The following is a 16,053-nucleotide window of genomic DNA, read 5'->3' as shown; positions in this document are numbered from 1 at the left end:
CTAGGTGTGGTGGGGAAGGAGGAAGGCAGAAACCCTAGGCAAGCTTTGAGATGATGACATTGGAGAAATGGAGGTCGACAGTCTGACTCAGGTCAAGGTTTAGGGCCTTTGGAAGGGAAGAAATGTGGGGGGTACAAATGCAAAGTACCTGGAGCCAAGTTGGGGTGGAAGCTGACCCAGGAGTAAGAGTCAGAAGAGGGCTGCAGAGAGGGGACAAGAGGAGAAGAGGGGATGGGCACAGTCTATCTGGTATAAGACTGCCCTGGGAAGTATGAGCCTGTGCCGTCTCTCATTCCCAGGGCAGTCCTGAAGTCCTACCTGGTATGTGCGAGGCTAGGGAAAGAGACCTGAGGGAGTCTAGTTTGGCACAGGCTAGTGTAGTTCAGAGAGAAGGAATCCAGAAGCAGTCAGGAGACCCCTCAGTTGTATCACCATTAGATAATCAGTTCTGAAGATGTTTCTGGAAACTTCATAGCGGCAGTAGACTAGGTAGCGATGGGATCATGGACTAATTCTAAGGGAAGAGGGTGAAGGAGAATGAAGAGACAAAGTGAATTTTCAGTTCTGAGTCTGCATGTCCAGGAGATGGATTTGCCACTGACAGAAAGTATCAGGAAAATGAACTGATTCAGGGAAATGACAGGATCAGTTTTAGATGCTGAGTGCGATACACAGACAAATCTTCCAGGTGGAAAGTATTATGCAGAGAATAGAAAATGCTGGACAGGAAGTGTGCAGAAAGCTGGGACCTGGAGGCACAGATATCAGTAGAATGAGTGTGTATATTGAAGATAATGGCATGGAGAGAGAAAAATAAGAGAATTAAGTGTGGAAAGGGAAAGTTCACCCTGAGGAAGTACAGCCGATGGAGGAAACTGAGCGATAGTCCAAAGGCAAGGATGGATCTGCTGGAAGTTTAAGGACTGCCAAGGAGCAAGGAGGATGAACAGTGAGAGAGGCTGTGAGAGTGGGTCTGGAGATGAGTACTTTCAAAAGAAACTTCGTAGTTTCCTTGTTAGGAAGTGTCCTCTACTTATCCATCTTACATAAATTATAAACTTTCTTCAAGGGGTAAGTTTTTCTATGAACTTTTTAATTGTTCTATTCTTCACTTATTCCTCATTCCTTAGAATTCCTGCAGTTCATTCAGCTTTTGTGTCTGCCTCCCTGCCTTGCCTTCACCATGGGGGCCGCACAAGCCTCCCCAGCTGGAGGGAAGCCGTGACTAACTCTAAGCCCCCAGCAGTGTGTTCTCCACAAGGCAGTGATCGCGATGTTTAAGTGTGAACTGGATTCTCTGACAACCCTGTTTAAACACTGTGATGGCCTTCAATACCGTGGATAAAGAACCTGGGTCCACCTTCAGTGAACAGCAGCCTATCTCCTGGACTTCTCCCTCCACAGTCCACTGCTCATTCACAACTCTGTTTCTGTCTCAGGACCGTTACACTTTCCATTTCTAGAATGGAATTTGGCATGGCTTCCTCTTCCTCATCATTCAGGTCCTATCAAATGGCTCCCCTTGGGCAAAACCTTCACCTGATCAATGGCATAAGAGTTTCAGCCAGCATCACCCATCACAGTAGCACCACACCATTGTCTCCATGGCACCTTGCAGCATTAAAATGTTATTTATTTATTATTAATTAACTTCCCCCCCCCCCACTCTTTGTCCAACGTACATGAGTAGAAATTCTCCCTGATTTGTTCACAGCTGTCTCTAGCACTGGACGATTCCTGACACATGGTGTGTGTTTCATCATTACTCTGGGGTCCCACTGATGGACTCAAGGTCATTGCGTAGTCTGGTAGCACCAGGCCTGGATCTTCTCTCCCCCTTCTGTTGTCACTCAGTCAGGTTCTCTTGAAACCCTGAGCTAACTCAGACCCCTGCTATATCCTTTTCCATAACACCTTATAATTTCCTTCAAAGCTTTTTCACAGTTTCCAAAACTTGTACATATTTATTTGTTTACATTCTCTCTCTCTCAGTAGAGCATAAGTTTCAGTGGGGCAAGGCTTGTATACCATCTGCACCTTGAGCTCTGAATCTGTACCTGTCTTTCTGTCTGTCTGCTGTGTTGGCTACCATATATTCCTTGTGCCAGCACAGAGTAGGTGCTTACCTCTTCTATAGTGAATGAACATTAAAGTATTCTCAGTTCTTCCTGATTTTAACCATAGAGTAGGATATTTTTAAAAATAGCTGATGATAGACACTCATTGAGGAAAATTTAGATTTCCTTGCTCTGGCAAGAATATGTTCTTACGTTTTGCATTAAGATCATCAATCCATTCTGATTTAGAGGAAGACATTCATCCCCTTTCCTCCAACAGCACAGTTTGACAAAGGGGTTTCATCTGACTCAGCCTGAGCTGGAGGAGACATCCTGGGGCTGCTCCCCAAGGCTGAGGGAGGAAAGTTAGCTGTAGGGGTCACATCCGAGCAGGGAGCCTGCTGGCCATCATCTGGAGGAAACACAGACGGACCATTCTTGTCTCCAGTCCAGTTGAGATGATGTGGATTTGGATAGTGTTCAGGTGTTTTCTCTGTGAGAAACTCAAACTGCTAAAAGGGAAACAAGAACAAGAGTGGGTGACTTACCATATTTGTTTCAAACAGCTAAGTCAGACTTGTGGGGAAGGCATTATGGGTGATGATTTCTCTGGAGGGGGTCTGTGAGCTTGTACTGGTAACTTAGCCCATATTAGCTCAAAAGTGGTGCTTCTTGTTTTCATTTGGCAAATGAACTAGTAATACTTAGCTCTTATTTACAGGGTTGAGTGAGAGATTAGTATTAAGAGTTAGGGGACTCCAGTTCTAATCCTGAATTTTCATCAACTAGCCTGTGACCTTGAGCAAAGCAAAGTGCTTCTGGCCTCAATTTCATTCTACTTAAGATGAAGGTGTTGGCATATTCCCTGGGAATCTAAAATGACTGCACAGTGAAGCTTCTCATTTAATGCACCCATTTTTTGGTGGATTGGATCAAATTCTGCCACTCACATCCCGAACTAATAGAATGCATTCTCTGATTTGCTGAGCTCGGGCTCCTAGTTGAAAGGCTAGCTCCTCCACCTGCTGCCTCACGTCCTCACGTAGACTTTGCAGTTGCTGGGCCTCCTCCCTGCAGGTAAATAATAGAAAAGTCGAATTTTACAATCACTTGCTGGTGCAATCTGCCAATGTCCCTCTCAAAATGTAGGTTGCTCTTTTGACATGTCTTAAAAGAAAACATCTTTAGTAGTGTCTGTTGCAGGCATACTGGCATATTACTAGAGCAGGGCTCTCCCCACCCCCACCCCCCACCTTTTTTAAAAACAACTCTCTTTTTTTTTTAAATTTTATTTTTATATTCCCCATACAATTGCAACCTCCTTATTGTGACCCCAATCCCTCCTTTCCCCCCCCCCCATAGTGTGTCTTGGGTTCATAGTTGTAAAATAACTCTCTTGCAGAATAATTTACATAGCATCAATTTCATCAATTTTAAGAGTTCAACTCAATTATCTTTTTTTTTCAACTCAATGATTTTTAAGAAATTTGCCAAGTTGTGTAACCACAGTCCAGTTTGGGAGCTTTCCCTGTCTCCAGTAAGGACTTTTCTGTCTCTTTACAGTTAATCCCTATTCCTTACCCCTCAAGCCTCAGTCAGAAAGGAATATACTTTCAAGGAGCTACACTTTTAACCTCTGTGAAAATAATGCGGATTTTCAAAACTCTAACAACCTCCAACATTTGCATTTGCATGAAATGGATTCACGTAGATAGGAGATATCCTGGCTGGCTGGCCCCTCCCTGCAACCCACCTTCTGACCTCAAATCTTCCTGGTCTAAAAGAGCAGAAGGCCGTTGTCTACTAAATGGCTCTCAGACACCCACTGAGGAAGCAAGAATAAGAGCATGAAAGTAGGAGAAACGCTGGCCAACCTCTCATTAGCCCTTCTCCTTGGCGCTCATCTGTCCTGCCCTGATTACTGTTCCTTGCTGCAGGTGTATGTCTGGTACTTACTTTTATGGCTCCCGTAGATAATTACCTTTCCTCCTCCAACATGTCCCTGGAAAAGAGTGCCTGCTGTCCTGTAAGGTGCGCTTCAATTTCCTCTAAATGCTCCCGGAAACTCTGGCATACGGTCTTCATGGCTTCCATCTCATGGACTGTGCACTGAGAACAATTAGAAAGAGCTGAGAAGGAAGTCCTTTTTGATTCTCTGCAGAGTTGTTTGTGTTGGAGCCTGCCTTCAGCTTGGGCTCACCTGTTGGCAGCGCAGCCTTGCTGCTCAGGAGGGGAAGAGAAGAGGGATTTGCTTGGACCTTGACATCTAAAAGCCACCAGAGGCAGTACTTGGCTGGACAGGGGAGCAGCAATTGGGGAGTGACCCTTGCATGCCTCACGTCCTGGAGACAGGAAGGCGCTCTGGAGGACAAGGTGATGGAGGTATGGATGTAGCCAGGAGGGGAAGGGCCTGCATATAAGACTTGTGCTTTAAGAAGTTGAATCTTGTTTTATCTTGTTTAACTTTGGTGTGGAGTATTGCCTCACTTTGAATCTCAATAACATAGAACACATCCATTTGTATGGTTTGTATTTGTTTAGAGAAAGTCTGCTTAGAACATTTTCTGTTAGTCTTAGCCCTGCATAATCACAGTCGCAGTGGTTGCAAGCAGTAGGACTAGCACCACCCAGCTAAGCACACAGTAGGCACCCATGCTTCCCATAAACTGGAGTCTAGAATTGCACTGTCTTCCCAATCCTGCTCCCTATTTCTTCTGACGTGAACCATTCTCTAACTCTTACTATCTCTGTGATTATGCTTTTGCTGTGTTTTCCTGACATAAATATCTTCTGTTAGCCATCAAATGCTGTCCATTTGTTGGGAAGTCTGAGGATTTGCTGGGTTCTTAGCAGCTTTTCCCTTTGTTTTCTAGCTAAGATTGGCTCATGCTATGAATAGACACACCATCTAGAACCCCAGCATCTCTATCTGACACAGATTGATATTAATGCTTGTTGGACCCTAATGTTCTCTCTACCAGGCCCCCTGGTTCTCTCTACCACTGGGACTCCCTCTCAGACTAGTGTAGCATAAGCTTCCAGCCACCCACTCACTAGCTTTCTTCCTTTTATTCACATTAACAGAATGCTAATATTTCTGGGGCAACAATGTGAGTAGCTAGAATACTACATTTCCCAGCAGCCTTTGAAGACAGGATGACAATGCCATGGAAACCAAGAGAACAGATTGAGACTTCTGGGAAGGCCTTTAAAGGAAACGGATTAAGCAGATGGGTCCTTGAACTTTTTCTTCTTCCTTCTTTAATCGAAACAAATCTTATAGCCATATTGATTTCTCCCTATCCTATTTCTACAAAATCCCAGATATTTTACACTTATCCTCAAAATCAAATGGCCAAGATTCCAGCAGCCTAATGGTTATTTTTACTGGAATTACTATAATGGAAATACTTTCCTAGGAGTAATGTCTTTGCATTAAAACTCTCCATTTTTCCTTGAAGGTTTGGTTTTGAGTTAATCCTGTAATTTTTATATCAAATAAGACATTTGGTAGAGCAAAACTTTCCAGTTATTTTTGTTTCTGTGTGAGTGCATTTGAACCAGTTAAGAGGAATATTTGAAGCATTATTGATATGTGCAAAGCTACTTAAAATATGACTATAATTTAGACTTTTTTTAAAAAAACTTTTTTTTAAAGATTTATTTATTTATACAAGAACTGGGGTACAGGTCAGAGGTGTGGGAGGGTGAGAATTCACCAGAGAGAGCAGGGAGCAGAACAGGCAGACAGACCGAAGGCACTGCTGAGGGGGGCAGTGGGCGAGGCAGGAGAGGTCTGCCACGACTTGTGGGTTTCTCCTTGGCTGGCCAGGAATTGAACCTGCGCTGCTGAGGCTGCGGACACAGCACAGCGCAACACAGCGCTCAACCCGCTGCGCCACCAGGGAAGTTGCAATTTTGACTCTTAAAGCCAGTAACCATGAGGGGCTTCTTGCATTAAGAAATGTTTGTACACACAATGTTGGCTAACTTGTTAGACAAAGAAATGGCAGTCATATTTCAAACCCAAGTCTCCTGCTGCTTATTTTTGTTCTTCCAATTCATCATTTCTTTCTTTTTCTAACTGGCTCATAGCAGGGACGACTCATGCCTGGGCACACAGAGGTGTTATTTACTGGGAATTGTCCAAGTAGAGTCCTACGAGGTCACCAAGTTGTAGGGAGAGTAAGGCCAGGATCCTGAAACTATGGTACTCCAATAGGCTGGACATTATAAACATTGGAATTTATGCTTCACTTAGTTATTTTGGAGCAACATGTGATGGGAAGTTACAAGGACTGGGATTTAGGAATCAGATGGTTTGTTCATGCTCTGTGAGGGTATGATATGGAAGATTCTGAAACACTGCCATCTCCTGGTCATTTTGAAACACTAAAGATACATTTCAGCTCTAGAGCAGTTTCATTAAAATTATATATATATACACACACACACAAAGGATGCTTTGAACTTTTTTCCAGTATAAGGGTTGCATTATCACTTAATACAGTGTCAAATCTGCTCTGCTGACCCAAGCCAGTACACAGGGTGAAAGCAGTCATTGTGCATAATGCAGCCACTTTGGTCCCCGTGTCTTCTTCGTCTGCATTGATTTATCACAGTCACCTCAGCCAACCCCTGTATTTTCTGCAGAAGTGCTGATATAGCCTAGCCGAAAATCAGGAAGAATATCTACTTTTAATAATCAGATCTTTCCACGCAATTGAAGCTCCTCAGGTCTAAGGCCTTCTCTTGACATCAGGTAGGCAGAAAATGGGGAGAGTTGTGCCCTCCGTGCAGGTCACTCCCTTCTGCACCCCATCCCAGATGGACTTGGTGCACATGAAAAACTATATCTCTCTATGTGGTTTCATGTGTGATTCTCTTAATTTTTTAATCAGTGGCTAGCCTAGATCTTCTCACCTTGAGACTCCCTAAAGAGGGGCACTGGAAGAACACATTACATATGTGTTGATTTATCAGGGTTTGAGAAAATGTGCGGGCCATTCAGTTTTTGTAAGTTCAATGTCCACTTTTAAATAAGCTTAGCAAAAGTTATTCTATTTGACCTTAGAAACTCTAGATTCAAGACCTCAATAATAATAAAATGGTAGCAAAACTTGCAAAAAGAAAAAAAAAAACCACAGTTACCCTTGCCTATAGCTCTATGTGCCAGGCACTATGTGCAACACCTAAGTGTGCTAAGTTTTCTAAAGCTTTCTCTCATTTAATCCTAAGACAAACCTAAGTGGCATGAACAGTGACCCTCTATTTTAAAATAGGAAGTAGACACAAGTTTCTGTGCCTTGTATAAGATCAACGGATGAAGCTGAGTGAATTTAAGACAGAACCAGTCAGGGAGACTGAACTGGAGATAAGGCGCAGATGCACTGACATCTATCACCTTTCATACAGATTTGTTATTTTCTATCTCTCTGGAAAATGTGGATTTATAATAAAACTTTGCTTTCTTACTTCACTAGGTGGTCAATTAAGAAAACGTTTTTGAGAATATACTATAAACAATAAAACGCTATAAATATCATTCATGATTTGAAATGGAAAGACACGCCCCAAGAGCTCTCATTGGGAAAGGAAGGCTGACCTGTGCCTGAAGTGTTTGTTCATGCATCTGCCTTCCCACCCAGGTAGAAGTACATACTCACCGAGCACAGCTCTCTCACTATGGTTTCCTGAAGGATTTCCAACATCTTCATGAAATGGGCTTCTGAGTGATGATGATGTGAGCAGAGGCAATGCTTGCAGGCTGAGGGCACGGGGCTGGGGTTTTGCCTCTCTGAGTGGCAGTGGGGACGGTGATGACAGCAGCTGCAGCAGTGAGCAGGGATGGTGTGGCAAATTCCCCCCTGGAAACCTGTGTCTAGTGAGACAGATTTGGTGAGGGGCTGGGCTGTGTGTGCCGAGGCCTTGTTACTTGGATCCAAACAGCAATGCCAGGGCCTGGGCTCACAATGATGAGTCTGAACAGAAGCATCTTTGAACTGTTTTGCTTCTCTCCTGAGTTCTGGTCCTGTGGTGGTGATAGGGTCACACTTAGTGCATTCTGAAGTTCTTCCACTCCAGTCAGTCCCCGAGGCCACAGCACTCTGAGCAGCTGAGGCCAGCTTGCAGGACATCTGGATTGTCACAGATTTGGAGCTGCCAGTACTTGCGTCAGCACTTGGAGGAAGGTTTCCTGTCCCAGATTCTGACCTTGGTGGGCCTGGAGCCAGAGCACTACCCCTTGGTTCCTCTGGAGAAATAACTTCATGCAGCTTATCTAAGCAGGGGATGGACTTTTCAGATGTTTGAATAAGGTCAGCTGTATAGGGCATGACTTCACTGGGCTTGGGGACTGGCTGTGGTGGCCTTTCTAAGGTGATTAAAGTGTTGTCCACATCAGGACAGAGTTGACCGCTTGCCACTCCTCTTGGCACCTCAGCGTCAACATGAGGACACTTGTTCTGTGTGTGATCAATTCTAGATGACTGTGGAGATCCACAGTGGTGGTGTTTTTCATGCACTTCATGCACGTTCCCAGCGCCTGCAGGCCTCATAAATCCTTCCTTCACTTCTGCAATGTGGCCCGACATAAACTCCAGAGGGCAAGCACACTTGGCAGTAACTGTGCCTGCAATGACTTCATTTTCATTCCAGGATCTTGGTGGGTTCTGCTGCAGACGGTTGCCTGTCCTTGGACATTCTCGCGCCATTGTAGGCTTGGATCCAACCTTATTAGGGGTCAACAGTTCTACTGAGCCCTCCATGGCCTCAAACTGAGACCCTTTCTCCACCGCAGATGTTGAGACCTTTTCTTCCAAGGCACTCCAGTCTTGGCTTGAAAAAGATGTGCTCTTGGAATCAGACTCGTCTGACTCTTGCTGGCAGTCCTGGGAGGACCTTAAGCTGGGGCTCTGATGCCCTCGTGTTGGGCATCCATCCTCAGCAAGACCCTGGCTGCTTGGCCAGGAAGGCATCTATGGGAGAAACCGGGCATAAGGCATGTGGTCAGGAAGTGGGGAGGCACTCTGTTTAAGAAGTGCTTTAAAATTTTTTTCTTATCATTTCCATTGATTTAGGAGACACAAATACTCAGGTTTACATCAGTCATGACTTTTTCTGGGGCCTTCCTTCTATGATGCTCTGCTTCCTTGTTTAGAAAAATCAAAATAAAATAAAGGAAGGAATGCAGAACTTTTTGGCACGTTGTGCAGGATGACACCCTCCTCCCTGGCCCTTTGGATGCCCGTGGCCTATGTCTGTTTTAGCTTTGGTTGGTTGCAGTGGTTTGCTTTCAACTTATCTTTCCTTTGATTCCTATTTCAACACTCAGGTGGCCCTCTACCTGCAGAGGTAGTGGTTCCGGCAGTTCCTCCAGGAACCCGCTGCTGTCAGACTGGCAGCTGTTTGCTCTGTTCACCACGGCACCTGTGGAAAGAAATAAAGAGGACTGTGGTCAGTGAGCTGTTTTAGCTGCCAGTGGGCCTGGGATCAAACCCACTACATGTGTGACATGCCAAAGATGCTCAGTAAAGGCCCACTGCCTGGAACTATAAAATTACGTGGAAAGTCACCACTTATGCCACTGTAGAATAAAAAACTTTTGTGGAGGAGGGATAAAGAATGGTCTCCTTAAGGGCCTCCCTGGTGGCACAAAGGGTTAAGTCTCAGCACTAGGAAGCTATTCGTAGCCTATGCAGCATGAGTTCAATCCCTGGTGAGGGAGCTACCCACATGGCACAGCAGACCTCTCCTGTCTCACCTGCTACTCCCCTCAGCAGTGTATTTCAGTAGACCTGCCTGTTCTGCTCCCCATTCTGTCTCTGGTGAATCCTCTCACCTCCCGCACCTCTGGCCTGTATCCCAGCTCTTGTATGCATAAATAAATAAATCTTAAAAAAAAAAAAAGAGAGAGAATGGTGTCCTTATAATAGAAGGAGCAGAGAAAGAAATGTTATTTATCTTGGGAGAAAAGAGTGAGTGTGGATCTGTGGAGAGACTTTAAGGGAAAAAGCTGATTGTTGGTAGATACAGTAATTGGATATTTGGGACCTACAGAGAATTTTCCTGTGTTTAAAGAACTAGCTGCTGCAGAAGTGCTCAAAGACAAGCAACCAACCCACTAGCCTCTGCTTAGGTAGTCACTATCTAGCCTTCAAAGACAGATCCGCTCGTGTCCCTGTAGGACTGTCCTCCACCAGCCTTACCTATCCATGTGTCCAAGCAAAGACAGCTAGTAGAGACATGGTCTTGGAGTTGGGCTACCCAACTAGAATTCCCACTACATTACCCTGAGATCGAAGTAAAGATAAAGAAGCTTAGCTTTGCAGAGTTTAAAGTCCTAAATTCTGTATTCATTAATTAGTCTCAAGTAAAATGAAAGGCTAAAAATCTGAGGATGTAAGTTTTCAATGGTTGAATCCTAGACAGATGGAAAGAAACTGAGCAAAGTTTTAGTAAAACAATGTCTTTTACCTAGTGTTTGCAAGCTGGAATAATAGGCTTATTTTCCTTCCACCTGAAACAGCTAAAAAATTGGACAAAGCATGTGGGAAAAAATAGTTTGCAAGACAATGGGCATCAGGTAATTAAAGATAGCAATCCCTGAGAGGCAAGAGAAAATATTCTGAATCCTTTAATTACCCAGTTTTATGTCTTTAGAGAGTTTGCAGGCTAAGGTGTAAGGAGAGGGAACCCAAGCAGAACTTGACAGGCTCCCTAAATTGAAGAGATAGAGCTAAGGTCCACAAAGACTGAGCCAGCTAGAGTTCAAAGAGCAGACAAAGACAAAGGAGAGAGATGCATAGACAGTGAACTCGAGGGTCCTTGGTGAGAATTCAATTGACTATTGATCAGCTCATACATGTAAGAAAACACCAAATATTGGAGAAAGAATCATCTGAAAGTATTGCATACTTCACTTTCAGTGTAAAATACCCAATATTCACCCAGATCTGAAACAGTGAATGCTTGGAAGCAAGATCTGAAAGGATTAAACTGTTGCTAAGTTACACAACTGTGTCCCAGACCTAAGCTTAAGAATATTTATAGGAATATTTAGTACCCACGAGGTAAACTTCACAATATCTGGTATGTATTAACAAATATCAGGCCTGCAAAAAAGCAGGAAAATATGACCCACAGCACAGAGAACAGTCAATCAAGTGAAACCAACCTAGAACTGATACAGATGTTAGAATAAGTAGACAAGGCCATTAAAACACTTGTTATGCTTATTGTCCATATGTTTACAAGAATTACGGAAGATTTAATATGGTAAGATATTGGAAAATACCCAAGTTGAACTTCTCAAGGTAAAAACTATAATTATCTTGGGTAAAATTTATACTGCATGAAATTAACAGCATTTTAGTTATTGCAGAAGAAAAGATTAGTGAAATGGAAGACATAGCATTATAAGTTATCCCAAATAAAACACACATTAAAAAAAATTAAAAAAATTAAGAGTATCAGTGACCTTTGGGACAATTCCAAGTAGTCACAGCATAGGGAATTTAAAAATCCTAAAGAGGAGTAGAAACATTTGAAGAAATACTCAAATAAAACTTTATTTCAGAAAGCTCAATAAACCTCAAACATAAGAATATGAAGAAAAACTAAACTAAGGCACATAGAAATGAAATCATCCAGCACCAATGATGAGAGAAAATTCCTAAAACAAACCAGAGGAAAAGACATATTACGTACAGATGAATCAGAAAATAAGGCTGATCGCAGATTTCTTTTCGGAAATAATCCAAAAAAGAAGGCAGTTGAGTAACATCTTTAAAATCCTAAAAGAAACAAACCCTGTGGATAAGTCTTAATGCTTTCTTTAGTACTTAAATCTTTTCAAAAGCTAATGAACTATTTAAGCAAAAATAATTACAATGCACTATTTATAGCAAAGAGCTGTACAAGTCTACAAAAATAAGCACCTGTTGTTACAAAATGGAGCAATTTGTATGGAAGGAACTTCCTATGAGATTTTCTTTTGACTGGTGTGCAATTTTTACAGCCCTTAACTTGGGTCATAGAATTATTCTTTGCTGACTGTTCACTCATTGTATATTTATAGATTTACTTATAGAATATTTAACTTGTGTACCATTTACATAACATTGTGTACTATTTAAGACTTCACTAATCTGTTACAATTAACTTGACCAACACTAAAAATCTTCAGAATTAGAAAACAAATCACCCATTTTCTACTTTATGTCAACGATGGGTACAAAATTGATGGTGATTATTGATGGATCCTCTGATATTCTGGTCCAAGTGAAAGTAAACCACCATGAATATAAAGGTTTATAGGTAATTTCATTTTAATGGGAAATATTTGTATTGTAACTGTTTTTTTTAAAGATTTATTTTTATTTATACAAGAATCTGAGTACCGGTCAGATGCTCAGGAGGGTGAGAGGATTCACCAGAGACAGAGTGGGGAACAGAACAGGCAGACTGACGAAATACACTGCTGAGGGGAGCAGCAGGCGAGACAGGAGAGGTCTGCCGCGCCATGTGGGATTCTCGCTGGCCGGACTGGATCGAACCCACACTGCAGAGGCTGAGGACAGCTTCACAGTGCGGGTGCTCAACTGCCTGCGCCACCGGGGAGGCCCTGTATTGTAACTGTTACAGTTAGTTAACTGCACAAATACAAAAACAAACAAAAACATCTGAAACCGATTTAAGTAAATTTGTCAAACAACTGAATATCGAGAACTTCTCTTTGATGGTGAAATCAAATAGTGAACTGGGCATAGCTCTCTCAGGGGTAGAGGCTGATTTTGCTTGTGTTGGAAGTTAGATACATGTGTCTGAATGTGAGAGACTAACAAACAAAATGTTGGCCAATTGACAGGTGGTTTCGTTTCTTCAGGAGGCTAAAAATCTTTCCTATAAAGCACCTTTTCAGCAACTAGACAAGAAACATCTCAGAATTGGGTTTGTAAATTCTAAATATATTTTTAGGGTTGATGGAATTAAACGAGACAAGACATGAGAAATCGCCTAGACCAAATGGCTATAATAGATGATTAAACAAATAGACAAATACAAATGTGCATCATCTATCACTCCCCCACCTTCACACCTAACATGTAATACAAGGGAGGCAGTGAGAGCACCTCCTAGGATGACACAATCCAGTCTTGAGATTGTCTAAGTCAAGACTGAGGGATCTGTAGAAGCTTGGTCAGCTCTAGTATTTTTCCTAGGCATGTAATATGCCCAAAGAGCCACAGCTCTTCTAGACTGGGGCCCACTAAATGGGGGTCTTAACTTTGCCTTTTACCCTCACTAGTCCTTTCCCTCTAGCTAGCTCTTATCACACAAACTCCCCACTACTGGCTGGGTCTCCTTCCAAACCACCACCAACCCCTGCATTGATTTGTTTTCTTACTCTGCTTGTTCCCTCACTCTACTGAAAGCATGACTGTTGACATCCAGTAAGCTTCCACAGCCCAATCATCTAGATTGGATTCAGATTCTGACTTTCCTACTCTCCTACTGTGTGCTCTTAGACACAGACTCTTGCTGAGTCTTCTTTCCTCATGGGGAAAAGAAGGAATAGCATAAGATTACTTAGGAATTATGATGAGGATAATATCCAATAACGCATACATGAAGAATGTATGTACATGTAAAACATGATATGATTATATGCATACATTTGTGCTGAACATCTTGTATTATGATTAGAACACAATTACAATTAACATCAATATTAAATATCCTTAATGAAGTTCATTATTAATATTTAAATTTATAAGACATTACCCTTCTCAGCTTACAATTCTCATCATAAAGTTACATTTTACTCTCCCAATTAGGTGGATGGGAGCCAGGGGGGACCTACTCTACCACCTACTTTCTGCCTAGGAGGAGGCCGATGCCTCAGGCACTTTGTCTGAACAATCACCAGGTGGCAGCATCACATCAACCACGGAAGGGAGCAGCACCTCAGGAGTGGCTAAACTAGCCTGAGAAGTCAGGCTGAAGGGCCAGCTTTTCTGAACTGGCTTGGCAATAAAAGCTTCTGAATCCTAAATGGAAAGTTTTACACTTAGCATAATCTGAATTCCTAGAAGCTCAGGAAAAAACAAAACAAAATAAAACAAACAAAAACAACAACTATGAACTTGAAACATAAATCAAGGGTGAAAGAAAAAGAAAAGGGGTCTTTCAGGGTTAGATAAATGGTGGACCAAAAAAAGTCTCAACATTTGACTGTTTGGTGTTCACCACCTACACTGAAATAGTCTACCTTACTTCTTTGCTAAGTTTCTCTCTTTTCTATCCCCCCACGGTAGAAAATTCTGGGACAGTTCTGTGGTGAAGTTGAACCCCAGAAGAAAAAATCTCTTCAAATTGGACTGGATGTTACAGATTATGCCAAACTCAGAGGTCTCTAGGAGCTGGACAGCTTGCAGAAGTATGTGAAACAGCTGGGATTCAAGGCAATAGAGAGTAGTGTGGGTTGCTGGCAATGTGAGAGTGTGTGTTCCCCAAAGGCATTTTAAAAAATGAATTTTCAGTGTTTTCTTAGAAGAATCAGAACCTCTCTGTGGCCACTGTCAGTCCATAGTCCCTGGGTTGGAAGCCAGGATGGTGTCACTGATCAGCCAGTGCAGGAATCCCTTCCACAACATTCCTTGTCATCGTCATCTAGCTAGTGTTTACATACTTGTAGTGGTGGAGACCCACCTACGTAGACAGAGCATATCATGCCTTTTAGAAATGCCTCTTTATACTGAGCCAAATGATTATTTTCTACTTCTCCATCATCGTTCTGCTCTATGGAGTAATACAAGACATGTCTAACCTCTTTTCCTCTAGACAGTGCTCTTGTACCCACCAGGCATTTCTCCACAGCTTACATATGCCTGGGTCCTTTAAGGCAGCCCTCATAGGCAGGGTCTCCATTTGTGTTTGGTACTTTTAAGAAAGCTCTTACTTAATCATGTTTGCTGTAAACCAAGGCACCCAGTGGTTCCAGCATGGCGTGGAAGAGAGTGGCTCTATACACACAGTCTAAGGTTGTGTTAGCCAGAATTTGCATGCCCAGTGTGGGTTATAGATCAGTCTCCATTTTGACATTAAAAAAATAAATGATTTGGCATCCAAATGAATGATTTAATTTGTATTCTTTTGAAATTTAATCTAGCTAATTTGGGACTGGAGTTCTATCTTGTCAAAGATAACTTTGATCTTCATTATGAAATCCATTTGTGTTATCCATGGCTTTTAAAGACCTCTTTGCTGTGGGCCAAATCTTTTGTTGATATTCTGAAAAGAACAGCCCCTGGGAGCTTGGAGTCCCTACATGCTCAGTTCACGAATGTTCAGGGAGCCATGGTGGCATCCCACAATGTTCTTAAAACTCCACAGGCAGTGTCAGAAAAGGTATCTGCTCTCATTCAGCTAGAACTAAAGAAAAGCAGAATCACTGGTGATTGTGGCCAACACTCCTGAAGGAATTTAACTTTTCCTTCTATTCCAGAAGGCTTGTCTATCTTGGAAAGATTTCTGTATAATGTTTTGATAAAGTTCATTAGTGTCCAACTGGCATTTTTGTTTTAATCTTTTATGATCAGGAATTCTTCCTTCCTTTTCTTCTATTTTTTTTTTTTTGTTTATACTTCCAAGTTTAGCAGTTTCTCCTTTGTTTTTTTAGAACAAGGAAGAGTAACACTATGTTGTCATAACAATAGAGCAGTTTCTCTAAAATAAAGTTCTTGTTGACTTAATGCCATTAATTGCTTTTTCATCAGTAAAGCAGTAGTACTTAGTGGTGAAAAACATTTGGAAAAGTTAAAATGATAAGTATGAAAATAAAAATCATTTATTACCCAACCATGAAGGAAATCACTATATTTCTATATATTTCAGTCCAGTGTATTCTCTTTTGTATGGTTTTTTTTTGTGTGTGTGTAGATGTGTATGTGTGTGCTTTGTAAAATAATCATAACACTCAGCTGATATTCTTTTC

The 16,053-nt window shown here is 42.1% G+C and overlaps 1 protein-coding gene across 1 annotated transcript in view; it reads right to left on the bottom strand.

The window, feature by feature from the left end:
* Positions 1 to 2,302: 2,302 nt before the first annotated feature.
* ITPRID1 (ITPR interacting domain containing 1) overlaps positions 2,303 to 16,053 on the bottom strand; it is a gene marked incomplete at both ends in the record, with an annotated part of 62,515 nt that continues 48,764 nt past the window's right edge. The window contains 5 exons of the mRNA XM_084230602.1: positions 2,303 to 2,569; positions 3,008 to 3,128; positions 4,039 to 4,166; positions 7,724 to 9,034; positions 9,403 to 9,485. Of these exons, the coding sequence (XP_084086728.1) occupies positions 2,303 to 2,569; positions 3,008 to 3,128; positions 4,039 to 4,166; positions 7,724 to 9,034; positions 9,403 to 9,485 (1,910 nt within the window). The remainder of the gene's footprint in view (positions 2,570 to 3,007; positions 3,129 to 4,038; positions 4,167 to 7,723; positions 9,035 to 9,402; positions 9,486 to 16,053) is intronic.

This window comes from Talpa europaea (assembly GCF_964194135.1).
Source record: "Talpa europaea genome assembly, chromosome: 3".
NCBI lineage: Eukaryota > Metazoa > Chordata > Mammalia > Eulipotyphla > Talpidae > Talpa > Talpa europaea.
Note: the sequence above shows the minus strand (reverse complement) of the source record. Positions and strands in the feature narration are given on the sequence as shown.